The sequence below is a fragment of the Aquarana catesbeiana genome, linkage group LG09, assembly GCF_042186555.1.
Source record: "Aquarana catesbeiana isolate 2022-GZ linkage group LG09, ASM4218655v1, whole genome shotgun sequence".
Classification (NCBI taxonomy): Eukaryota; Metazoa; Chordata; class Amphibia; order Anura; family Ranidae; genus Aquarana; species Aquarana catesbeiana.
The window spans coordinates 218,866,766-218,893,008 of NC_133332.1; the positions used below are offsets into that span (position 1 = coordinate 218,866,766).

Consider the following 26,243-nt stretch of genomic DNA (forward strand, 5'->3'; position numbering starts at 1 on the left):
TATATATGTTTTTTTAGCAAAGACCCTAGAGAATACAATGGCGGTCGTTGCAACTTTTTATCTCGCACGGTATTTGCACAGCAATTTTTTTAATGCGTTTTTTTTGGAAAAAAAACTGTTTTGTGCTTTACAAAAACCAAAACAGTAAAGTTAGCCCAATGTTTTTACATAATGTGAAAGATGAAGTTACGCCGAGTAAATAGATACCCAACATGTCACCTTTCAAAATTGCACGCGCTTGTGGAATGGCGCCAAACTTTGCTACTCAAAAATCCCCATAGGCGACGCTTTAAAATTTTTTACTGGTTACATGTTTAGAGTTACAGAGGAGGTCTAGGGCCAAAATTATTGCTCTCGCTCTACCGATCGCAGCGATACCTCACATGTGTGGTTTGAACACCGTTTTCATATGTGGGCGGGACTTACGTATGCGTTCGCTTCTGCATGCGAGCACACAGGGACAGGGGCGCTTTAAAAATTTTTTTTTTTTTTTTTTTTATTGTTCATTTTACTTTATTTATTTTAGTTTGATGCTTTTTTCCCAAAAAAAAATTTTTTGACCACTTTTATTCCTATTACAAGGAATGTAAACATCCTTGTAATAGGAATATGGCATGACAGGTCCTCTTTACAGTGAGATATGGGGTCAATAAGACCCCACATCTCCCCTCTAGGCTGGGAATCCTGAAATAAAAAAAAAAAAAAAAACGATCCTGGCTTCGATCGTAGCGGTGAGTCGGTAGAAGCGCGGGAGGGGGGGGACAATCCCCTCTCGCCTCCCGTAAGAACGATCAAGCAGTGGAACAGCCGCTATGATCGTTCTTATGGTGTAGGGAATCGCCAAGCGAAAAAGCTGATATCTGAATGATGTCTGTAGCTGCAGGCATCATTCAGATATCCCTGCACAAAGTCAAGGACGTTGTATGACGGCCGGCGGGCGGGAAGTGGTTAAAACGCATTTTTTTTTTTTTTTTTTTTTTTAACACAAAGTTGTCCATTTATACAATATTTCTACCACATAACATGTACATACCAAAAATGACACCCCAAAAAAGATTCTCCTACTCCTCCTGAGTACGGCAATACCACATGTGTGAGACTTCCACATACAGAGGCCGAGTACAGCCGAGTACAGCCAAGCATGGCTCAGCATGGCAGGGTAATGCGGGGGTATGTCGGGGTAATGCGGGGGTATGTCGGGGTATTGCAGAGTATTGCACAGCATTGCAGAGTAGTGGGGATGGCTGAGCATGGATGGATGGATGGATGGCTGGATGTCTCTGTGCAGTGCTGTGGGCACTACACATCCAGCCCACAGCGCTGCAGCCATCCATCCATCCCCCTCTCCGCTCACAGTGTACCGATCGGTACACAGGAGGGGAGGAGAGGAACCGGCGTCATCAGATGATGCTGGTCTGTTTACATGTGATCGCGCTGTCATTTGACGGCGCGATCACATGGTAAACGGCCGCGATCAGCGGCCATTTACCGGGATCCGTGAGGACCCGGCGGTCATGGATGTGTTCGGGTGCGCGCCCCAGGGGGCGTGCGAGAGGGGAATTCTGGGAGGACGTCATAGTACGCCCTCCCAGAGTTATTCAACCGCCCTGCAGCTGTCATTCGGCTATGGGCCGGTTGGTAAGTGGTTAATAATAATAGAGACTGTTCTATTCCAACTTTGCTTATAAATAAGGAAAGAAAGTAAAAGATTACAATTTGCTCTCTAAAGCAGGCACATCCTTTACTTTAAAAATTAAATATACAGTGCCTTGCAAAAGTATTCACCCCCTTGGCTTATCTAGTTAATTACAACCTTTAGTTCAATGTTTTTTTTAATCTGAATTATATGTGATGGATCAGAAAACAATAGTCTAAGTTGGCGAAGTAAAATTAGAAAATTATATACATAAAATTATTTTTCAGAAATAAAAACTGATAATTGGCATGTGCGTATGTATTCACCCCCTTTGTTATGAAGCCCATAAAAAGCTCTGGTGCAACCAATTACCTTCAGAAGTCACATATTTAGTGAAATAATGTCCACCTGTGTGCAATCTAAGTGTCACATGATCTGTCATTACATATACACACCTTTTTGAAAGGCCCCAGAGGCTACAACACCTAAGCAAGAGGGACCACTAACCAAACACTGCCATGAAGACCAAGGAACTCCCCAAACAAGTAAGGGACAATGTTGTTAAGTACAAGTCAGGGTTAGGTTATAAAAAAAAAAAAATATCCAAATCTTTGATCCCTAGGAGCACCATCAAATCTATCATAACCAAATGGAAAGAACATGGCACAACAGCAAACCTACCAAGAGACGGCCGCACAAAATACAGGGATATTCTTGTGCAAAACCTGTTACCACTCTGTGTGTGATTTGAGGCTAGGACGGAGGTTCACCTTCCAGCAGGACAATGACCCCAAACACACTGCTGAAGCAACACTTGAGTGGTTTAAGGGGAAACATGTAAATGTGTTGGAATGGCCTAGTCAAAGCCCAGACCTCAATCCAATAGAAAATCTGTGGTCAGACTTAAAGATTGCTGTTCACAAGTGCAAACCATCCAACTTGAAGGAGCTGGAGCAGTTTTGCAAAGAGGAATGGACAAAAATCCCATTGCTAAGATGTGGCAAGCTCATAGAGACTTATCCAAAGAGACTTGGAGCTGTGATAGCCGCAAAACGTGGCTCTACAAAGTATTGACTTTAGGGGGGTGAATAGTTATGCACGTTGACTTTTTCTGTTATTTTGGCCTATTTGTTGTTTGCTTCACAATATTAAAAAAAAAAAAATCTTCAAAGTTGTGGGCATGTTCTGTAAATTAAATGATGCAAATCCTCAAACAATCCATGTTAATTCCAGGTTGTGAGGCAACAAAACACGAAAAATGCCAAGGGGGGTGAATACTTTTGCAAGGCACTGTATATGTAAAAATTTAAGTTCTTCACCACAAAAATTGTTAAATCTTTTCAGGTGGGGTGTGCAAATCTTCAGGTCCTTTTTTTTTTTTTTTTTCGTGTGCCGCAAGTAAAAAAAAAATTGAGAAACGCTTGTGTATATGAAGGGGGGTGTGGTATTGTGTGCGTGTATGTTTTTTGTTTTGTTCTCAATGTTGAACTGGATGGACTTTTTTTTTTCAAGCAGATTAACGATGTAACCGCACATGTGTGATGCAAACACACACTGCGCATGCTTTTGCATGGGCAGCAGGGGCTTTTCATTTTTTTTTTTTTTTTTCTTGCTATCACAAGGAATGAATTAGGGCTGCAACTAACGATTATTTTCATAATCGATTAGTTGGCCGATTATTGTTTCGATTATTCGGTTAATAACCTTAAAAAAAAGTGTGGTATATAATTTAGTTAATGTGTACAGTTTTAAAAAAGGTAATTTATTCTTAAATATCTCTATACAGTGGTAAATATAAATAACCAACTATATAGTTAGGGAGCAAAATATCGAATCCACTCTGAGCATAACAGACAGAAGACATATACTGTATATACTATTAGAGGAGAGATATACTGTATATACTATTAGCGGAGAGATATACTGTATATACTATTAGCGGAGAGATATACTGTATATACTATTAGAGGAGAGATATACTGTATATACTATTAGAGGAGAGATATACTGTATATACTATTAGAGGAGAGATATACTGTATATACTATTAGAGGGTGAATCTGGTAAATATCCTCAGACTCAGTGATCAAATTTTTTTTTTATTAAAAACAAAAACAATGCCTTCCTTCAAAAAAAATGTCATTTTAAGAACATTCGTTCTTTCATTCAGCGAATGTACAAAGATTTTTCGTCTGAATATTCTCGTCTGAAAATTGATCCATGTGGCCAGCATAAGGCTCAGTACACACCTATGCAGTTTGCTTTTCATCTGTTTCTGCAGTGCTTTTTGCTGTGCGTTTTGATTTTTGTGCACGTGATTTTGCTGCAATTTGCGTTTCTGCATTTGTTTTAGCCAATTTGTTGTTGGGCAGATTAAAAAACACATATTGCTGCAAAAACACATTACATGCTTTTCTGCAGCTTCTCCATTGAAGTATATTGAACCAAAAAATCACCGTTTTGCGTGAACGTGTCCCATAGGAAACCGCGTGAATGAATTGTAGTGCGTTTCTGCAAAAAGCACCAAAAAACACATAGATGTGAACCAGGTCTAAGATGTTTAGTAACATAATGGGGCGAAAAAACTAAAATTAGGCCTTTATAGTACAAAAAAAAGCAGATAATCACTACTGTAAGGGGTTATTTTTTTTTTAGTGTAGAACTATGAAAGTAATATTTGCGGTAGCGATTATTTGCTCTTTTTGTACCACAAAGGGCTAATTTTAGTTTTTTTTTCAACCCCATTATGTTACTGGCCGATTAATCGATTATGAAAATAGTAATCGATTAATTTCATAATCGATTAGTTGTTGATTAATCGATTAATCAATTAGTTGTTGAATGAACAACATTCAAGTAAACGTATTGTGAAGGCACCGAGCTCAGACAGCTTACCTGCTACCAGGAAACACCAACTCTAAATATTTGATAAAAAGGAGTGTGAAGGAATGGGTGTTAAATGGTGATTCCCTGATGATATATCGTACACATGTATTCATTACCACAAGCTTTTCACTTACATGCTACAGAATGCGTTTGGTTTTACCTACATATATTAGGAATGGTGTCCCTGAGAGCCCCTTCACAAGGCATTTTAATGAATGTGGTTTCTGCAATTTGGATACACCATCCGCTTTATAGCAATTGATGGAATACATCCGTACCCCCAAGGGGGAGATTTTGACCATCTCATTTTACGGTCGGAATTACGCTGGACTTTTGTTCTTAAAGCAAATCGCCCCTCTGGTTTGCATGGTTTTGTAAGCAATGCCCCTTTCTGAATGACTAAAATCTTCTCTTTTCTACTGATTTTGTCGTACTTATTGGACCTTTGCATTGCCTTTTATAACCAGTTTTTTATCATGGAATATCAAGGGATAGTTTGTACACCTTCATTTTATTTATTTTTTTTGTTTGTGCCTCGGATCTTTGTGCGTCAGTGCTGGGTCTCTTCTGGTTGTATGATATAAGGTTTTCTGTCCGCCTTGTGCTTAATATTTACCCTTAATTTGGTTTAAGATATCAGGGTTGATAGAAGGAATTTAAATGCAAGTTTAATTTACTATTGCTGTCCTCTGGCGGATGTCACTTCTATTTGAGGTTAGGTGTGATATACATGATTTGGGACATTTGGATTTAGTTGTGTGATGGATGGGCTGGCTCGTGACGTGTATTTTCGGACCTGTGTGGTGCTGGTGCTGCTTCGAATCCTCTGGCCTATGAAGCAGGCGATCAGACACAGATCAGCTGCTTCACTGGCCAGGAAACACAAAACCAAAATTGGAAGTGACAAAATGCTTGTCACTGGAGCTGCAGTTAGAGCTTTTGTATATTGTGTGAGAGCATACTGGAGGAAAGGGACTCCTCTCTTCACACACAGCACTAGTGGTGGCTGCTCATCAGGGGCGCATAGGCCCCGTCCCCCCTAATCTCCATGCAGGGCTCTGAGCTTTAAATATATAGCTATATATTATAAAATTTAGAGCCTGGGGCTCTAATTGGCTTCAAAAATGGTGGGCTCTGAGCACTGAGCCCACCCTGTTGTGTGAAATTGGTGAATTAATATTCACTAATGTCTTCCTGTTAATCCTTCTGGCCAATTGGGAAGCGGGTCCTGAGACCCCATTGGCTGGGAGTCCTGCATGGGGTAGGTGTGGGACTGGCGGGCGAGAGGGCTAACTGGGAGGGGGTGTGTTGGTCGGTCTTGTCAATGGTTTGTGGTGGTGGGCTGAAGCGATTGGGGGGGGGGGGGTTTATCTGTGATTAGGTCTGTCTGTCTTGTCCCTTGGCTTGCGACTTTACCTGAGGGGACATGCTGTCTTGTTTGGTCATTGAATCTATGCTATTCTAGGATTAAATACCTTTTACTGAAAAGTCACTTATTCTAGTATATGGGTTGTTCATGTTATACTTTAAAGTGGATGTAAACCCAATGTCATCCTTTCTAAACTACTGCCATAGGGGTTATCTATAAGGATATACATGCCTCCTGCATGTATCTTTACCTGTCAAATGTCTCCCCTCTCTCTGTTATGAGAGCCGAAAAACTGCAGATTCTGTGGGTGGGTCTGTTGTCCTGAGCTCGGTGGGTGGAGTCGTGATGTCAGTAGACTCCCCGCCCACTTCTACACTCCCCTTGTCAATATGCATTTTTCTCCTGTGTATTTCTTACACTGAATTTCTGCTATGATCTCTAACATCCAGTGAAAAGACAGGAAAGTAACCACATGACTTCAGCATGCCCAATTATGCTGAGGTGTGGAACATCCAATCCTGGCAGAGCAGCAGAAGAAAGCAGTGGGAGGGAATTAAAAAATAATGCATAGGCTAGTGCACGAGATATGTAAATCGCCTGTCATTTACAGCAAGGGGGAGGATTTGACTTTTTTCTCTGTCAAGATTTATCTCATTGAACAATAAGAGGATTGCTCAGATGGATTAACTCTTTGTGGCAAGACTGGGCTCAAATGATAGGAAATCTTATACTCTCTATTATGACATATAAAAAAAAAAAAAATGGTTTACATCCACTTTAACGTAGTAATTATGGGGGGAACCAGGAACTACGCTTAAAGGCCTCTGGGCTGTTGTTCGGCTGTGGTCTTGTAGCCCAGCTGTCGTACCAAATGATCATTGCACTGTTTTCATCCCTTTATATTCAGAAACTGCACTCTTGTCTCAAACAATGATTTTGATTAGTTTTTTCGTTTTCATTTCAGAAACTTGTGCAGCAGACAAGATGGACAGCAACAGTTTCATCCAGTTTGAAGTGCCGGAGTACAGCAGCACAGTTCTCAGCCAGTTAAATGAGTTGCGTATGCAAGGAAAGCTATGTGACATCATTGTTCACATTCAGGGCCAGCCGTTCCGCGCACATAAGGCAGTCCTCGCTGCCAGCTCCCCTTACTTTCGTGATCATTCAGCACTGAGCACCATGAGTGGCTTATCCATATCGGTTATCAAGAACCCTAATGTCTTTGAACAGTTACTGTCATTTTGCTACACTGGAAGAATGTCTGTTCAAGTGAAGGATGTTGTAAGCTTCCTAACTGCAGCTAGCTTCCTTCAAATGCAGTGTGTCATCGACAAGTGCACTCATATCCTGGAAAACATCCACTCAAAAATTAGCGTAGTGGGTGTGGGTGGGGAGGACAACCAGAGTAACCACAATGGAGTCAAAGATGATAGCTACTTTGCTAATCCATTGGAGATCTCTCCATCATACGTTGGGCAAGGGCGACCATCGATTGTAGGCAATGATTTAAAAATGGATGGGATAGCCAGCAAAAGTTTAAAAAGCCGTCCCCAAGAAGAGGCTCAGTCAGACAGAGGCAGCAATGGTAGCATTTCAGAGCATGAAGTTCAGATAGAAGGTGATCAGGATCATGGTGACACAGTGCGGGAGAACCAAGTCTCAGAAGTCAAAGTCAAAACTGAGAAGTCTGACCGGCCAAGCTGCTCCGATAGCTCTTCTTTGGGGGATGATGGCTACCATACAGAACTAGTTGATGGCGAGCAAGTGACTATGCTGAATGTAGGTTCCTACGGGTCTGTATTGCAACATGCATACTCTTATTCTCAAGCTGCTTCCCACACAACCAATTTGTCTGAGCCCTATAAGAGCATCAGCAACTCAAGCCCTTCCAGGTCCATGCTTAGTTGTTATCGGGGTGGTCGGGCACGCTCCAAGCGAGCATCTAATATAACCAGTGAGGTTCATAATGCGATCCAAAGCCCTGAAAATGAAACTGTTATAAGCGCACCATCTTATGAGAGCAGCCCCCAAGAGAGGGCCTCCAGAGGCTATTGGCATCCGTACAGTGAAAGACTCATCTGCATATACTGTGGCAAGACATTCAACCAGAAAGGTAGTCTTGACCGACACATGCGGCTCCACATGGGAATCACGCCATTTGTGTGCAGATTTTGTGGGAAGAAATACACTCGCAAAGACCAGCTAGAATATCACATACGGGGACACACCGACGACAAGCCTTTCCGATGTGAGGTGTGTGGCAAGTGCTTCCCGTTTCAGGGCACGCTGAATCAACATTTGCGGAAAAATCATCCTGGTGTTGCCGAGGTGAGGAGTCGGATGGAATCGCCAGAAAGAACGGAGGGATTTGTAGACCAAAATGATACCAATGTTTCAGATGTGACCATGGACTCCAATATTGAAATTCACCCAGTCACTACTGCACCTGACTAACTCCGACATGCCAGGGCACTGTAAAAAGCACACATTATGTTGATTAATGCCTATTTTTATTACTTATTGCTTATTTGGTAATCTCTTTACTTCAGAGAAAGCTACTCTTAATCCTTTTGTTCTTTGAGAATGCTTCTTGATTATTCAGACGTTTTAAGATAACTGGGTGATACACTAAATGTACTTTGTTTTACTTTGGAAATGTTTTTTAATATATACTTTGTCCATTTTGCTTTTTTAAGGAGACAGGGTACCATTGCACTCCTAAAGAAGCATATAGTTAGAGGTGAAAAAGTGAGATTTTGTTTTTAATTGTTTGGTGAATGAAACTGTTTTATCTAACAAAAGTGTTTATTATATGAGAAAGTCAATATATCAATGATTTTATGAATAGCTAAGGCAGTAAGGTTATAAATAGAGCAGTGGTCTTGACTAATGGGAACAGTGCAAAGTTACAGGAATCTACTGTAAGTTTAGTTCAGCCAGTTTGTACAATTTGCATTTATTGCTGGACATTTGTGGTTTGGTTAGGCCATGATTTGAGTTTGTTTACTGTTAAGATTTGTGATTTGGAATTGGTTGTAAGGTTGGAGAACATCAATTCATAACTTGCTTTCTTCGCTAAAAATCAGTATGTTTTATTTGGGTCATCTGTAGGCAACCACCAGCCCAGCAGCAGGGAAGGAGTTAAATGACTCGGCATGCCCCATCGAATAGGGTTTTTTTTTTTTTTTTTTTTTTATAGGAAATTGTTGTTTTTTAGTGCTGCTGAATTTTCATTCATTACCTAATATTTGCAACATACATATGACAAAAGTTGCCCCAACACTCTTTCTATACCAACATGACCATACTGAATATATATATATATATATATATATATATATATATATATATATATATATATATATATATATTCGAATATTTATATATTATGTACAGGTCTACATGTTGCTTCAAAAGAACAAATATGTTAGTTTTATCAATTTTTAGTTCATTCACAGTGTAGGCAAACTGTCACTGGTTAATTTTCTGTTTTAAGTAAACTGGTTCAGTTAATTCTGGTCAATTGTCAATTACGGCGCTAGCAGCTTTTTTGAGTCTACTAGCGCGGTAATTCTCTATACTTATTCATAACTCAGTTTTAGACCTTTTTGATTAACTAAAATGGTGCAAATATCTAACACAGTTTGGTCACTTATTTTGTCAAGCCAGATAAACTAGATTTAGTGGAGAATACAGTGAGGAGAAAAAGTATTTGATCCCTTGCTGATTTTGTACATCTGACCACTGACAAACAAATGAACAGTCTATCATTTTTAATGTTAGGTTTATTTTAACAGTAAGAGAATAACAACAAAACATCCAGAAAAGCGCATTTTAATGAGAAAGTGTTTGACCCCTTTGCAAAAGATGACTTGGTACTTGGTGACAAAACCCTTGTTGACAATCGGAAGTCAAACGTTAATTTGTAGTTGACCACTAGGTTTGCACACATTGCGAGGCATTTTGTCCACTCCACTTTGCAGATCCTCTCCAAATCAGTAAGATTTCGAGGCTGACATTTGGTAACGCAAACCTCCCTCCACATATTTTCTATGGGATTAAGGTCTGGAAACGGGTTAGGCCACTCCAGGACATTAATGTGCTGGTTCTTGAGCCACTCCTTTGTTGCCTTGGCTGTGTGTTTTGGGTCATTGTCCTGCTGGAATACCCATCCACAACCCATTTTCAATGCTCTGGCTGAGGGAAGCAGGTTCTCACCCAAGATTTACCGGTACATGGCCCAGTCCATCTCCCTTTTGATGCGGTGAAGTTGTCCCATCCCCTTAGTAGAAAAACACCCCCAAAACATAATGTTTCTGCCTCCATGTTTGACGATGGGGATGGTGTTCTTGGTCATAGGCAGCATTCCTCCTCCTTCAAACAGGGTGAGTTGAGTTGATGCCAAAGAGCTTGATTTTGGTCCCATCTGACCACAACACTTTCACCCAGTTCTCCTCTGAATCATTGAATCATTCAGATGTTCATTAGCAAACTTCAGATGGGCCTGTACATGTGCTTTCTTGAGCAGGGGGACTTTGCAGATGCTGCAAGATTTCAGTCATTCACGGCGTAGTGTGTTACCAATTGTTTTCTTGGTGACTATGGTCCCAGCTGCCTTGAGATCATTGACAAGATTCTCCCGTGTAGTTCTGGGCTGATTCCTAATCATTTTCATGATAGTTGAAACTCCACGAGGTGAGATCTTTCATGGAGCCCCAGACTGAGGGAGATTGACAGTTATTTTGTGTTTCTTCCATTTGTGAATAATCGCACCAACTGTTGTCAGCCTCTCACCAAGATGCTTTGCGGTGGTCTTGTAGCCCATTACAGCCTTGTGTAGGTCTACAATCTTGTCCCCTTGTCCCTGACATCCTTGGATAGCTCTTTGGCCATGGTGGAGAGATCTGATTGCTTCTGTGGACAGGTGCCTTTTTTTTTAACGACTTAAGCCCCAGACCATTTTGCTGGCCAAAGACCAGAGCACTTTTTGCGATTCGGCACTGCGTTGCTTTAACTGACAATTGCACGGTCATGCAACGTGGCTCCCAAACAAAATTGACGTGTCTCCCCCCCCCCCCCCCCCCAATAGAGCTTTCTTTTGGTGGTATTTGATTGCCTCTGCGCTTGCCCTCTATACCTCTTAAGGGTAACGGACGAACACCTACAGCGGTTTGCGCAGCTGTGCCAACCTGCCGCAGTATAGCTGCAGCGGCTGGTCATTAAAATGCAAATCTATTTCTAACTTTTGTTAAAATGCGTTAGTCTGGATATTTTTCTTGTTTTGTCTCACTGTAAATAAACATACCATTAAAATGATAGACTGATCATTTCTTTGTCAGTGGGCAAATGTACAAAATCAGCAGGGGATCAAATACTTTTTCTCACTGAGTATGTCAGTGAGGAGACTGTTATTAGCCCTGTGACAAATGATCTGGCAAGGTCAAGACGACAAATGTCAGTTGCTCTAGAGTAATACTATTCATATACTTGAAATCGTATGTCTTAAGACATTGCAATATCTTAAGTAAATTATTTGACTAAGAAACCTATTGAACTTTTAGTTAAAGTAGAACTTTAGTCCGAAAATTAAGTCGTGCTAGATCACTTCAGGCTGACTCCTTTTGCAGGTGTAGCTATGTAAAACATTAAAAATGTCCATACTGGTTTTAAAATCCAATTTTATTTACTGCCGAGTTTGTAGAGGTCCTTCTACTGATAGCCTTAAAGCAGAATTAAACCCTCCTATCCTGTACAGCCAAGGAAGCTGCTTCTGTTTGATCTGCAAGTGCCATGGTGCTGCACATGTGATCAGTTATGACACCAGTAATTTGATGATTTGACAGTTTTTGGTTGAGAACACAAGCAACTGTAACCAATCCTGGCATTCCAGGAATCTTAACTATTTTTTGCAACCGTTAAATCTTTGGGTTTTGTTCCGCTTTACTGCTATTCAGAGGCTCTGGACTTCAGTAAAATGGCAGCCTCCAGCAAGAAGAAACAGGAACCATGGTGCTGGCTATTTACAGTACACACTAATTTTTGTAGCATAATTATTGAGGAACGCATGTTGCTTGCTAAAGAACATTATTTTTTTATCAAGCTGTAATGGGTAATATTCTGCTGGAAGCAGACCTTGCAAACTGTCTGATTTTCCTCAGAAAAAAATAATTTGAATAGGAATACTTTTTGCCGTTCTTTCCTACAAGTCTATTTTTATGCCATACAATCATGATTGCACACATTGGTTGTGCCTGTAATAGTGTTTAGCACTTGTTGGTAGGTTAATTGACTCCTGTGTAAAATTGATCCTATTCTACTGAGCATGCCCAAGAGGGCTGCTTTTCCATATGCCTATACTGCAGACAGTGTTTTGAGTCTCTAGGGATATAAAGAAATAAGTTAATACAATTTAATATTTCTTTACTAGCTTATTTTAATGTGACACATTTGCATTGCATACCAGAGATGTACTGTGTGTGGGGTGTGTTTTTTTTTTTTTTTTTTGCCCTGACATATACATTTTAAACAAATGTTAAAAAAAAAAAAATGAAAGGTGATTTTGGGAGGCTATTTTTTTTTTTTTTTTCACTAGCCCATATCTAGCAATCAACTGACTTTCCTTCAGACACCCAATTATCTTCAAGTGATGCAACGTGTCAGGCATTGCTTGAGATAATTGGGCAGTTGTAGGGGAAGACTGTAGAGCAATAATAACAAACAGATGTCCCAAGCCCAAGATTCTTCCGTTGTTGCTCTCCCATTGTTCCCTACTCTCAATGCAAAACATCAGCACGTTTACTGCATGTGTGCCTCAGAGTCGGGGAATGACTACACTAGATCCTGTTGAGGGACAGGAAAATTTTTCACTACTCCCATTTTTTTTTTTTTTTTTTAAAGAAACTTCTTGCCCTTTTGTTACCTACACGCTACAATGCAATTGTAAAGTTTCCGTTTGCTTATTATTTAAAGCTTATTGTTCAGTGAGCTGTGATATTTTCATCTAGATCGATTGAAAATGTTTGTTCAATTGATCATTTATGACACTTATTTATTTTTATTTATCAAAATTTCTGACAGTTTACTCAGCTTATACATTTGCTTTAATTTGGCCACTATATCTTTCTAAATGTAGAGAGAATTGTGAGCGAATACACTATATTGTAATATTCTCTAGTGAACCATTATAATTTAAAATCTTTCTCTTTCTCTTTTTCTCCTTTTTTTTTTTTTTTTTAATTTTTTTTTAAATTCTAGTTTTGAATGACTGTAACCTCCATTATTCCAGTTAAAATATTTTAGGTTATATGTGTTGTGTTATTTAACATTTTTATTAAATGCATATGTTAGATGAAGTAGCAGTTTTGACAGCGTTTATGAATCAAATTCTTGTGTGCAGAAAAAATTAGCAAACTTCATTACTTTGGAGTTTTACAATACCATTGAAGTAGCAGCTGCTTTGTTTTCTGTGAGTTGCTTTCTCCAGAAACACTCTTTAGCCTCTCTTCACACACCATTACCCAGATGTCAAACGTATGAGCTAACATTACTTTAGATGTTCCGGTTTTAGGCCTTGTTTAGATTTGTGGTTGGAGGGCAGCAAAAATGTGCGGTTGAGCTGCGTTTTGCCACCTGCAAATCGCCATCATTTAAGCTGCAATTAGTAGTGCATGGGGGTGTTTGCATGCTACAGCTACGATGCTTTACACCCACGGCAAAGTTGACTGGACTTGAAGCTGTTGGTAAGCAGCTCAGCAAACGCTACACATTCATGTCAATGGGGAAACATCGCAAATGCCCTACAACCGCGCACAATGCATGTGGTTGTGACACATTTGTTGGCAAAAATGGGGTAAAACGGGCAGTGAGTAACGTTGCATTGCTTCCTCACCACCTGTCAGTAGCCTCTGGAGTGAATTCAGAGTGCAGATCGGGCTGCAGAGGCAAGGGAGATTGACAGATGTCTAAATCTTCCCTACATGCTGGATTTTGTGGTGCTGAATTGTTATCATTTTTAAAAACTTTGGGATAGTTTTCAGTAGTTGAGGGTTTTTCTGTTTTTTTGTTTTTTTTTTCTCTGTGCTTCGTCTTTACTGTACATTAATGCTTCTGAGGCAACATTTGACAAAACACTTCAGTCTTTTTAGATAAGCACTTTTCACCCTTTCCTTTACTGCAAATAATAATATTTTGCGATGATGAGTATTTAACATTGTTGACAAAAGCAGAGTCTTTCCTAATTTTTCAGTCCGTCCCATCTCTTTACTAAACAATGCACTGATCCTTAGGATTTTCTTTTTATCTGCATAATCAATCTTCTCATGTATGTTGTCATTAAGCAAATTTCAGAGGATCTGTTGCTATCAAACTTCTATGGAGATAAAGTAATTTCTTAAATGTTTTCTTGGGCAAGGTTTCATAGTATAAGTTATGCTTTGGGTTTTCTTTTTCCTTAAACAATTGAACTGTTTGCAAGAAGGTCTTTATACATATTATTTTTTTAGTTTTCTTCTGGATCTTCCAAATGGCCAACTCTAGTTGGACTGTGAACCAACAGTAGTACACAGGATTGGGGTTGAACAACGAGTTTTAAACCGTTTATTTTCATTAATCACATATATAGCTCCTCAACAATCAAGTCAGTTCTTGAGTAGGACTGCATGTTTCCCCTTAAAAATAATCCTTGGAATATGTAGGTACTTTGGATATTTTTGTGGTGCTTTGTGCCATTCTGGCAGCTTGAGCAGTTTATTCTTCAAAATGTGAAATAAGGCTGATGGTCAAATTTATCCAAGACCTGATATTGAGTACCAGCATTACCTTACTATATACTAATGGCACTTTTTTCAGACAGTAAATTTGTCATCGAGCAATTTTCAGTGTGTTCTCTTAGTATCAGGATATGCCAAACTTGCCAAGACAAGTCAGTGGTTTTGGGGGCAGAGGGAGCTGTTCAATGCAGATTTGTTTTGTTTTACCAAAGAGCATGCAAAGGATGTTTGGGTTTAGCCATGTCTGTACAATGACAAGATATTGCTTTAAGTTGTAGGTTTTCTTTGTGAGCAGTAGATGGGTAGGTTCATAATGAGGACTGTTTAATGCCAAACTACAGACTGACTGCTGGGTACACAGTGTAATTACATGTATGGACTGGTTTACCTTTTACCGGGCAAGGGTTTTGTATTTTATATAACCAATCCTGTGATCCATTAACTGTTGCCAAACAGCATAGCTAGTTCCTGGACATTCAGCAAAATACACTGAGTGAAATAGTAAAGCTTTGTGCAAGAGCCACTTCAGAATGTGACTGGACAATAAAGGCGGGGGGGGGGGGGGGGGGGGGGGGTCGTCATCTCTGCTCTTCTTTCTGTAATGTGTTCTTTGTCAATCTTTGCCACTTTTATTGCTTTGTCTCTCCTGCTCTGCAGAGAATTACAATAGGTATACATCAAGTTAGATTCGACTCTAGGTCTATAGAAAAACGTATTCATAAAAAGCATGAATTGTGTGTGGGGCTTTTTTTTTTTTTTTTTAAGATCTCTGAAGTCCAGCTTTAATCTTTTGATTTCTCATTAGTGTATCCTCAATGGGTGTTTGTTCCCTACAATTATGTACTTGCAGAATGCAAGCTCCAATTATGACTGTGAATCTGCCATGCATATACATGGGCAATCGAGCGTCTGGCTTTTGTTCACTGGTGGACATTTCAGCACCAGATGCTCACCCATGTTACTAGTTGTGCTTGTCTAACGGGGACATTTGGAAGCTAGGTTGATCGTTCAGATCACACAGGGTACAGGAGATGTACACATGCTAGTTGAAAAAGCTTTTCTGTTTTAACTGTTAAGGGCATCTATTGGTCTCAAATGTTGAGGCCTGTAAGCATCCAAAGTTGAACAAAATTTTTTTTTTTATGAGATAATCTGTCCATGCTCTTATTATGGCCACTTTATGTTATGGAAAATCTGAAAGAAATATTGCTTTTTACCCCATAATCTAGGTCTGTGGCATGCTATTAAAATGAGGCTTAACATTTAGTCCTTGGTACAAGTAGCTGAACAAAAAATCTTTCATCTTGTTAGATTAGTGTTGAAAGCTGGGTGACTTGCACATTACTGCTCATTTTGCAAGCCAAAATTTGAAGAGGCATTTTGAGCAAGCGGCAAATTCATACGGTTATATCTACCACAGGGTTTGTAATCCTGTAGTAAAGCCTTGTACACACGGGCCAAAAATCTGAGGAAATTGGCTGATTCAGTAGAAACCATCCAACTTTTAGGCCCCTGTGTACAGCTGTTGGTTCTGCAGAAGCCTGAATCTCCTAGTCTGTGTTAAAATGTGCAGGGGATTACAAGCCACTGATATCAACACAAATGCAGGTGCTTAGACTAGTGCTATTTAAAAATTACATTATAGTTCTAATGAATACATAACTGCATTACTTTGTGCCTGGAGTTCACTCAGAAGTGTCATTTCAGTTTTGCATGATTGCCAGCAACTTAAAATGAATAATCCCTATCTAAGGAGTAAAAATGAACTGCCATGCCCTAGTATTCTCCCCCTCCAACATTTCCCACCTGCTGCAGTGAGTACAGGGCCAGGTGAGGGTGTTGCACTTCTCTGAGTGTTTGTAATTCTAAAGAAAGATATATCTTAATACTGCAGCTACAAAGGTTTTGTGATTCTAAGGGGATGGAGATGCAAACTATTGAAGATCAATTCTTTGTTGGAGTCCTTCAGAGATCTAAGGAGCTGGGAGAGGATTTATCCTATTAATTTCTAACCAAACATGTCTGTTGTGAGAGGAGTTGCCTTTAAAGTGGTTGTAAACCCTTACAACACACTTTTTGCTACAGGTAAGCCTATAACAAAGCTTACCTGTAGCTACCCTGGATATCTCCTGAACGGTTTAGGAGAGATCCCCTGTATTTGCATGTGCCGACGTCATTGGCACATGCGCACTGAAGCAACAGGCGCGTACGTTCGTTGCTTCAGTGAGTGTGCTTTTACCGGCGGCGGTGACGTCATTGTGGCTCTGGCCAATCGCAGCGCAGTAGCCCCCGATACCCGGAAGTAACTCCGGGAGCGATGACGGCTGCCGGAGCAGTATACGAGGATGGCTGCAGGGGCTTCGATCTCAGGTAAGTAATTCATAATGAGCTGGTATGCTATGCATACTAGCTCATTATGCCTTTGTCTTGCAGGTTTTTTTTTGCTTTTGTTTTTTTGTCCTAGGGTTTACAACCACTTTCAAGGTTTCTAACAAAGTTTAAAAACTAAGTTCAAGCCATAATGTAATTCTTTAATCCTTTTACTTTTTAAAGAGCTTTTCCTTGCTCAAACTGCTGTGCATGGAGAAGCACTTTTTTGTGTAATGGCTTCTTCCTAAGACATTACCCAAATTCCTAATGAGTACAATGACATGGTTGAACCTCTCCAATTGTGGCCAATATATAAAATTGTGCCTTGCCATATTAAACACACCATGGTGTGCTTCTGTTCTAAACTGTGTAGAACACTGTCTCCTGAGTTCAGATGGCCACTGTTGGTTAGATCCTTATTTCTTGCTCAGCGATGCCTTGAGTATCCTGTAAACTGGCTGCATTCTCATGGGAGCTTTTTACAACCAACTATCAAGCAAGCTGCCTCAGCTGTAAGCATGTATTTCACTTTTTCTTTCTTTCCGTTTCATGCTATAACTTTACAATTTAACAGAAAAACTCTCTTGGTACACATCATTTCTTTACAGTGTTAAAACTTGGGTACAGTACTGTTACATTTTTACAAACATGGGCAGGACCGAACTTTTTTCAGTTAAGGACTTTTTTATGCAGCTTGTTAACTTATGAGCATAGTTTTATACTTTATCGTCTCTGGTTTAGAGAAATGTGAATTTTCTTTCTTCTTCTTTTTTTCCTTCTTTCTTGGATCTGCTTAACCTGTAATGACAGACTGTGAAATTGGACATTTTATACTGTTTTACTATATAGTGTTTGGTTTTCAAACGGTTTCTAGTTTTCCTAAACTGTTCAATCTTAGACAACTTACTACTTCTCTGTATATAGGTAGTGCAGTGCTGTATATACACTATTTCCGTTTTAAACCTCTTGACACTCTCCCGGGGTGCATAAACCAGCCGTCTGGCATAGCCTGCTTCTGTGGAGACCGCTGTGTAATGAGGGTGGCGTCACCTTTGCAACAAGCCTGCTTAAAGTTGAGCCTGTCTTTTAAAATAAGCCAAAATGTAATACTTTGCTACAGGTTTTTAAAGTCATGGTTCATTGTATTTGCAAAAGGCCACTCCATCTAAAGCGGATACTTCAGTGTTTGGTAGATGCTGGAGAGTTAAACCATCTAATTGCTGATATTTCTCCGACTCTGGGAGTGAGGTCTCTGCACTTTAGTTCCGAGGTCTGGCCAGCTGGCCATTTACAAGGAATTCCCACTCTCCCTGCCTTTTAACTTATTCTATATTATGGAGATTGTAACAGGAGGAGTGGGAAAACTGGTGGGTGGAAACTGTTGCAGGGAGGTCTTGCTGCTAGATTCCACCAGAGATGTAAGAAGATTGCAGGTGACTAGCCCACCAGATACCATCTACAATTTAAATGTATCCCTTTTGGGTGGATGAAACTTTTAACAAGGGTTAAAAAAAACTATACACTTATAGTATCCAAGGGCTGGGATAAAGCTATATCACACAAGCTTTACTTAAAACACATTTAATTTTGTTTTTGTTTTTTTTTAATCTGTATATTGACTGTGATATAGTTTTGTGTCAATATTTTTTAAGAGGTGTGTGTGCTTTTTTTTTTTTTTTTTTTTTTTTTCTTCTCTCAAACAAAAAACCTCCACTGAAAGGGACTAAAATATGCAACCCCTAAACTATTTTCTAAGGGACTCTTGCCCTTTTAATGGTGCTCTTTTGACTGGTCAGGATTATTTATTAAATTTTATATATATATATATCTATATTAAAAAAAAGTATTTGGAGATTTTACTTGTGTAAATTCTTTATATAACAATTGTCAGTTGGAAAAAAAAATATATTTCATATATCTCAGTGACCGAACAAATGTTTGGTGTTAGGTCGTTCAGAATGTTTGATTCCCCCCCCCCCCCCCCACACCCCCACCCCACCCCAATGTAAGGAGCTGTAATAAAGTGCAACGTTCTGTACATGGGTGTATGACTTAAAACTGCATTTGCATATTCCATTGTAAGTAAGATTGAGACACAGGGTGCTAAACATTTGTGTGTTTTTCTGTATGCATAAGCCCTAAACAGTAATCTGTACAAGGAATGGGATATAACCAAAATTAACATTTGGTTTACATTTTTCTTACGACTGCTTGCGCTGCTGTAAAATGGACTCAAAATATAACCTGTTAATATATATTATGTGCAAAAAGCCTTTTTTTACAACAGAACAGTCTGAATAGATAAGATTTTATAGGCTACAAGCTGAATTGTAAAGTTTACAGAACTTTTTTTTTTTTTTTCTTTTGATGATTCTACAGTGTTTCTAAGCTATTTAAATTGTGCAGCAAACGTAGACATTTGTTAAGTGAAATGTTTTAAACTTTTTATATATTTTCGGGGGAAAATATTTTTCACCGTTTGAGTAGTTCCTTTATAGTCATTTTATGTAACTTATGTTGCCTCATCCGAGTACTGATGTGGCACATACTACTTTTTAAACATTAACAGGCATTGACAAGATGTACAGGTTATGAATATTTTAACCAGTTTATCCAAAAAGGGGGGAAAAACATTAAAACCTAGAACCCATTTAAAATGAAAAACAAAATGCTAAAAGATTTAGCAGTTAAATTGTACAGTGTGAATATCAAGTGCACTACGTGCAGGAAGACAATTCAATCTGAATTAACACTTTCTTTAGTTGAAATGGGAATTTAAAAACCCTTCTTGTCTAAACCATTTCAGTAAAGTATATGCCAAAAAAAAAGTACTGTGCAATAAATTAAATAAATTTAACAGCATGGCCCTTACCATTTTGATGGGGTGATAAAATATAGATCTGCTCCTTCCTTTTTTTTTTTTTTTTTTTCTGTAAGAGAATCAAACCTTCTGAATGGCTCCGGTGTTATTAATGCCTTGGTGTCTGGTGTTCCATACCAAGCACGTAGAGGTGTTAACTTGCAATATAAACCAGTAACCTCATAACTCCACACTTCTGTATGAAGTACCTAGCTAGCTAAACAAGAAAAAAAAAATATGCTGTAACAACTAATAACTTGCCATTTAAGGATTATTTTATAGCATGATTAAACATATTTATTCAAATGATATTTTACTCTTGTATTGTTTTTTTGTTTTGATTTTATTTTATTTTTTTAGATTTGTGATATGACTCAGTGCTGCTTAATTTTGGTCAGATGACTTATGGCTTGTATAATTGCTTTTTTTAAATGGTATGAAGTCAATGGGGATTGCTGTTTGTTTGTAAATAAAAATGCTGCTAAAGCAAGGACGGTGTGTGGTCTGTTTTTCTTTTTTTTTGTTTTTTATATGCTGCTTATTATTTTGTGACTTTTTTTTTTTCCCCTGGATAGAACAACCTTCTGTATCCACAATGGAGAGATTGACCCCCACCTCCAGAGCTGGTTGATTGTCACAGCTTGGCACACAGTTTAGTTTTGAGAGGAAATCTCTCAATGGAGACAGTGGGTTATGACCTTCCCCATTCTGTTTAATGTTGGGTTTTCTAAGACCCCTTTCACACTGGGGCGGTGGGTCCGTTAGTGGTAAAGCGCAGCTAGTTTTAGTGGTGTTTTTTGGCCATTGGGGCGCTTTTAACCCCCACTAGTGTCCGAAGGAGGGGTTAAAAGCTCCCATGTTGCGGCAGGGGTGAAGTAGGAGCGCTGTATACAGTGCTTAAATGCCTAAAAAGGCACCTCGGTGTTAAAGGTCTTATTCAGTTGTTTTGTTTTTCACCAAAAGAAGAAAATACAACAGTACTTTACTTTCCATTACCAAAGTGTACAAAGTAACAATCATAGGTATAAAATATTCAAAGAAGTGATTAACAACAAAATGTCTATCACACCGCGAAATCAAGCAAATGGTTCTAACCCCATCCAGGGTCACATAAAGAGTAACTTATATCAAAATCTTATGGGCATGTAGCTCTATAGCTGAATTCAAGTACAACATCCGTCCACTCCCCTGTTTGAGAAGAAGGGGAGAGAGGACCTGAAGCAAGAAATTTGGGATAAAATTGAGATATTTAGCAGTGACTGTAGAGAATAAAATGGTGATCGTTGCAATATCTTATGTGTCACAGTATTTGCGTAGCGGTCTTTCAAATGCATTTTTTTGTGGAAAGACACCTTTTTATGAATTAAAAACAAAACCGTAAAGTTGTCCCAATTTTTGTATAATGTGAAAGATGTTGCACAGGGTAAATAGATACCCTACATGTCATTCTTTGAAATTGCGCACACTCGTGGCATGGCGACAAACTTTGGTACCTAAAAAAAAAAAAAAAAAAAAAAAAAAAAAAGAAAATCTCCATAGGCGACGCTTTAAAAAAAAAATTTAACGATTGCCAGGTTAGAGTTAGAGGTCTTTTGCTAGAATTATTGCTCACACTAACAATCATGGAGATACCTCACATGTGTGATTTGAACCTCGTTTACATTTTGCGAGTGTGACTTGCGTATACACTTTCTTTCTTGCGCAGGGACGGGTGCAATTAAAACTTTTTTTTTTGTTTTTTTTAAACCACTTGCCGACCACCTAACGCAGATATACTGCGGCAGAATGGCACGGGCAGGCAAAATCACGTACCTGGTACGTGATCTGCCTCCCCCCCCCGTGCCCGAGGCGGTCGGCATCGTTAGGGGAGCGATCCAGGCTGAGGGGGAGACCACTCATTCGTGGCCACCCCCTCGCAATCGCTCCCAACGAATGAGAATCTTCCTCTGCTGCTGTATAGTAAACAGCGGCAGAGGAAGTGATGTCATCTCTCCTCGGGTCGGTAATTTCCGTTCCGGCACAGAGGAGAGAAGACATCTGAGTAAGTGCACAACACATACACTTACAGTAAAACACACCAGGCACACTTTACACCCCTAATCAGCCCCCCCCCTGTCACAGTGACACCAATAGCAGTTTTTTTTTGATTACTGCATTGGTGTCAGTTTGTGACAGTTAGAAGTGGTAGGGCAGTTAGTGCTAGCCCCCTTTAGGTCTAGGGTACCCCCCCTAATAAAGTTTTAACCCTTTGATCACCCCCCATCGCCAGTGTCACTAAGTGATCTTTTTCTGATCGCTGTATTAGTGTTACTGATGATGCTAGTTAGGTAAATATATAGGTTCGCCGTCGGCGTTTTATAGCATCAGGGACCCCCATATACTACCTAATAAAGGTTTTAACCCCTTGATTGCCCCCTAGTTAACCCTTTCACCAGTGATCACTGTATAACTTTTAAGGGTGACGCTGGTTAGTTTGTTCTTTATAGTGTCAGGGCACCCGCCGTTTATTACCTAATAAAGGTTTAGCCCCCTAATCGCCCCGGCAGTGATATAAGTTAGGCTTTAGGGTCAGATAGGGTCTGCGTCGCCCTAGGCAGCGTCAGGTTAGTGCCAGTAACGCTAACACCCACGCACGCACCATACACCTCCCTTAGTGGTATAGTATCTGAACGGATCAATATCTGCGTCCCCAGCAGTTTAGGGTTCCCAAAAACGCAGTGTTAGCGGGATCAGCCCAGATACCTGCTAGCACCTGCGTTTTGCCCCTTCCGCCCAGCCCACCCAAGTGCAGTATCGATCGATCACTGTCACTTACAAAACACTAAACACATAACTGCAGCGTTCACAGAGTCAGGCCTGATCAATGCGATCGCTAACTGTTTTTTTGGTAGCGTTTTGGTGAACTGGCAAGCACCAGCGGCCTAGTGCACCCCGGTCGTAGTCAAACCAGCACTGCAGTAACACTTGGTGACGTGGCGAGTCCCATAAGTGCAGTTCAAGCTGGTGAGGTGGCAAGCACAAGTAGTGTCCCGCTGCCACCAAGAAGAAGATGAACCCAGGCCCGTCGTGCCCATAATGTCCTTCCTGCTGCATTCGCCAATCCTACTTGGGAACCCACCACTTCTGCAGCACCTGTACTTCCCCCATTCACATCCCCAACCAAATGCAGTCGGCTGCATGAGAGGCATTTTCTTTGTCCTCCCGAGTACCCCTACCCCCCCCCCCCCCCAAAAAAAGATGTCGTGTCTGCAGCAAGCGTGGATATAGGCGTGACACCCGCTATTATTGTCCTCCTGTCCTGACAATCCTGGTCTTTGCATTGGTGAATGTTTTGAACTCTACCATACACTAGTTTGGTATTAGCGTAGAGTACAGCATTGCACAGACTAGACACACTTTCACAGGGTCTCCCAAGATGCCATCGCATTTTGAGAGACCCGAACCGGTTACAGTTATAAATGTTAGTTACAAAAAAAGTGTAAAAAAAAAAAAAAAAAAAAACATAAAATAAAATAAAAAAAAAACAAAAATAGTTGTCATTTTATTCTCTCTCTTCTCTCTCTATTGTTCTGCTCTTTTTTACTGTATTCTATTCTGCAATGTTTTGTTTGTTTTATCATGTTTGCTTTTCAGGTATGCAATTTTTTATACTTTACTGTTTACTGTGTTTTATTGTTAACCATTTTTTTGTCTTCAGGTACGCCATTCAGCTGCAGCGCGGATTTATTTATCTTGATAGCAACAGCGTTTGCTCCCACGATACATAAAGCCGTGACTCCAGCGCTGACGGAGGTGATATATGCCGAAGCATGGGGGCAGCAGGGGCGGAGGAGCGATTTGCTCCTAACTTTTGGGGCGGATGCCCCCATGCTTCAGCATATATAAATGTTACATGTATGCCCTTCATTAGAAGTGGATGGAGGGAGGTATTCTAATGGTGGGCATACCCACCAATCAATCTTTTTTTCGTTCAGCCCACAGGCTGCATGAAAAAAAAATTACAATATATGCCCAACAAGGACCAGCAACATACTGGTATGTTGCTGGACTTTTGAGTGGTTATACCAGAATGATGCCTGCAGGTTTAGGTATCATCTTGGTTTCATTCTTTTCAGCCAGCGGTCGGCTTTCATGTAAAAGCAATCCTAGTGGCTAATTGGCCTCTAGACTGCTTTTACAAGCAGTGGGAGGGAATGCCCCCCCCCCCAACCGTCTTCCATGTTTTTCTCTGGCTCTCCTGTCCCAACAGAGAACCTGAGAATGCAGCCGGTGATTCGGCCAGCTGACCATAGAGCTGATCAGAGACCAGAGTGGCTTCAATCATCTCTATGGCCTAAGAAAACGGAAACTACGAGCATTTCATGACTTAGATTTCGCCGGATGTAAACAGCACCATTGGGAAAGCATTTTATCACACTGATCTTGGTGTGGTCAGATGCTTTGAGGGCAGAGGAGAGATCTAGGGTCTAATAAACTCCATTTTTAAAAAAAAAAAGAGTACCTGTCACTACCTATTGCTATCATAGGGGATGTTTACATTCCCTGACATAAAAATGATTAAAAAAAAAAATGAAAGAATGAAAGGAACAGTTTAAAAATAAGCAAAATAAAAAAAAAAAAAAAGCACCCCTGTCCCCCCCCTGCTCTCGCGCAAAGGTGAACGCAAGCATTGGTCTGGCATCAAATGTAAACAGCAATTGCACCATGCATGTGAGGTATCACCACGAAGGTCAGATCGAGGGCAATAATTTTATCTAAAGTGGTAACCTGTAAAGGCTTTTAAAAATGTATGTAGTTTGTCGCTACTGCACATTTCTGCACAATTTTAAAGCATGTCATGTTTGGTATCCATGTACTCGGCCTAAGATCATCTTTATTTCATCAAACATTTGGGCAATATAGTGTGTTTTAGTGCATTAAAATTTAAAAAAGTGTGTGTTTTCCCCAAAAAATGCATTTGAAAAATCGCTGCGCAAATACTGTGTGGAAAAAAATAAAACACCCACCATTTTAATCTGTAGGGCCTTTGCTTTAAAAAAAATATATAATGTTTGGGGTTCAAAGTAATTTTCTTGCAAAAAAAAAAAATATTTTTTCATGTTAACTGATAGTGTCAGAAAGGGCTTTGTCTTCAAGTGGTTAGAGTGGGTGATGTGTGACATAAGCTTCTAAATGTTATGCATAAAATGCCAGGACAGTTCAAAACCCCCCCCCCAAATGACCCAATTTTGGAAAGTAGACACCCCAAGCTATTTGCTTAGAGGCATGTCGAGTCCATGGAATATTTTATATTGTGACTAAAGTTGCGGGGGAAAAGACACATTTTTTTTTTGCACAAAGTTGTCACTAAACGATATATTGCTCAAACATGCCATAGGAATATGTGAAATTACACCCCAAAATACATTCTGTTGCTTCTCTTGAGTACGGAGATACCACATGTGAGACTTTTTGGGAGCCTAGCCGCATACGGGACCCCAAAACCCAAGCACCGCTTTCAGGGTTTCTAAGGGTGTAAATTTTTGATTTCACTCCTCACTGCCTTATCACAGTTTTGGAGGCCATGGAATGTCCAGACCAGATGGCACAACCCCCTACCCCCCCAAATGACCCCATTTTGTAAAGTAGACACCCCAAGCTATTTGCTGAGAGGTATGGTGAGTATTTTGCAGACCTCGCTTTTTGTCACAAAGTTTTGAAAAAAGAAAAAAAAAAATACATTTTTCTTTTCTTTCTTTCTTTTTCAAAAACAAATGAGAGCTGCAAAATGCTCACCATGCCTCTCAGCAAATAGCTTGGGGTGTCTACTTTCCAAAATGGGGTCATTTGGGGGGGTTTTATGCTATCTTGGCATTTTATGGCCTTCGAAACTGTGATAGGTAGTGAGGAATGAAATATAAAAAATTTACGCCCTTAGAAATCCTGAAGGCGGTGATTGGTTTTCGGGGCCCCGTACGCTGCTAGGCTCCCAAAAAGTCCCACACATGTGGTATCTCCATACTCGGGAGAAGCAGCAGAATGTATTTTGGGGTGTAATTCCACATATGCCCATGGCATGTTTGAGCAATATATCATTTAGTGACAACTTTGTGCAAAAAAAAAAAAAAAAGTTTGTCATTTTCCCGCAACTTGTGGCAAAATATAAAATATTCCATGGACTCAACACAACATGCTTGGTGTGTCTACCTTCCAAAATGGGGTCATTTGGGGGGGGGGGGGGGGGGGTTTGAACCGTCCTGGCATTTTATGGCCTTCAAAACTGTGATAGGTAGTGAGGAGTGAAATCAAAAATTTACGCCCTTAGAAATCCTGAGAGCGGTGATTGGTTTTCGGGGCCCTGTACGCGGCTAGGCT

The 26,243-nt window shown here is 40.0% G+C and overlaps 1 protein-coding gene across 2 annotated transcripts in view; it reads left to right on the forward strand.

The window, feature by feature from the left end:
• The window catches only part of ZBTB34 (zinc finger and BTB domain containing 34), a 71,892-nt gene that overhangs the window by 11,557 nt on the left and 34,092 nt on the right, over positions 1-26,243 (forward strand). The window contains exon 2 of one of the 2 annotated variants that reach the window (XM_073599733.1): positions 6,856-9,161. The exons of the other annotated variant lie outside the window; for it this stretch is intronic. Coding sequence (XP_073455834.1) covers positions 6,876-8,345 — 1,470 coding nt within the window. The 5' untranslated portion in view covers positions 6,856-6,875 and the 3' untranslated portion in view covers positions 8,346-9,161. Of the gene's footprint in view, positions 1-6,855; positions 9,162-26,243 lie in introns of those variants that run through there. 2 annotated transcript variants of the gene reach the window in all.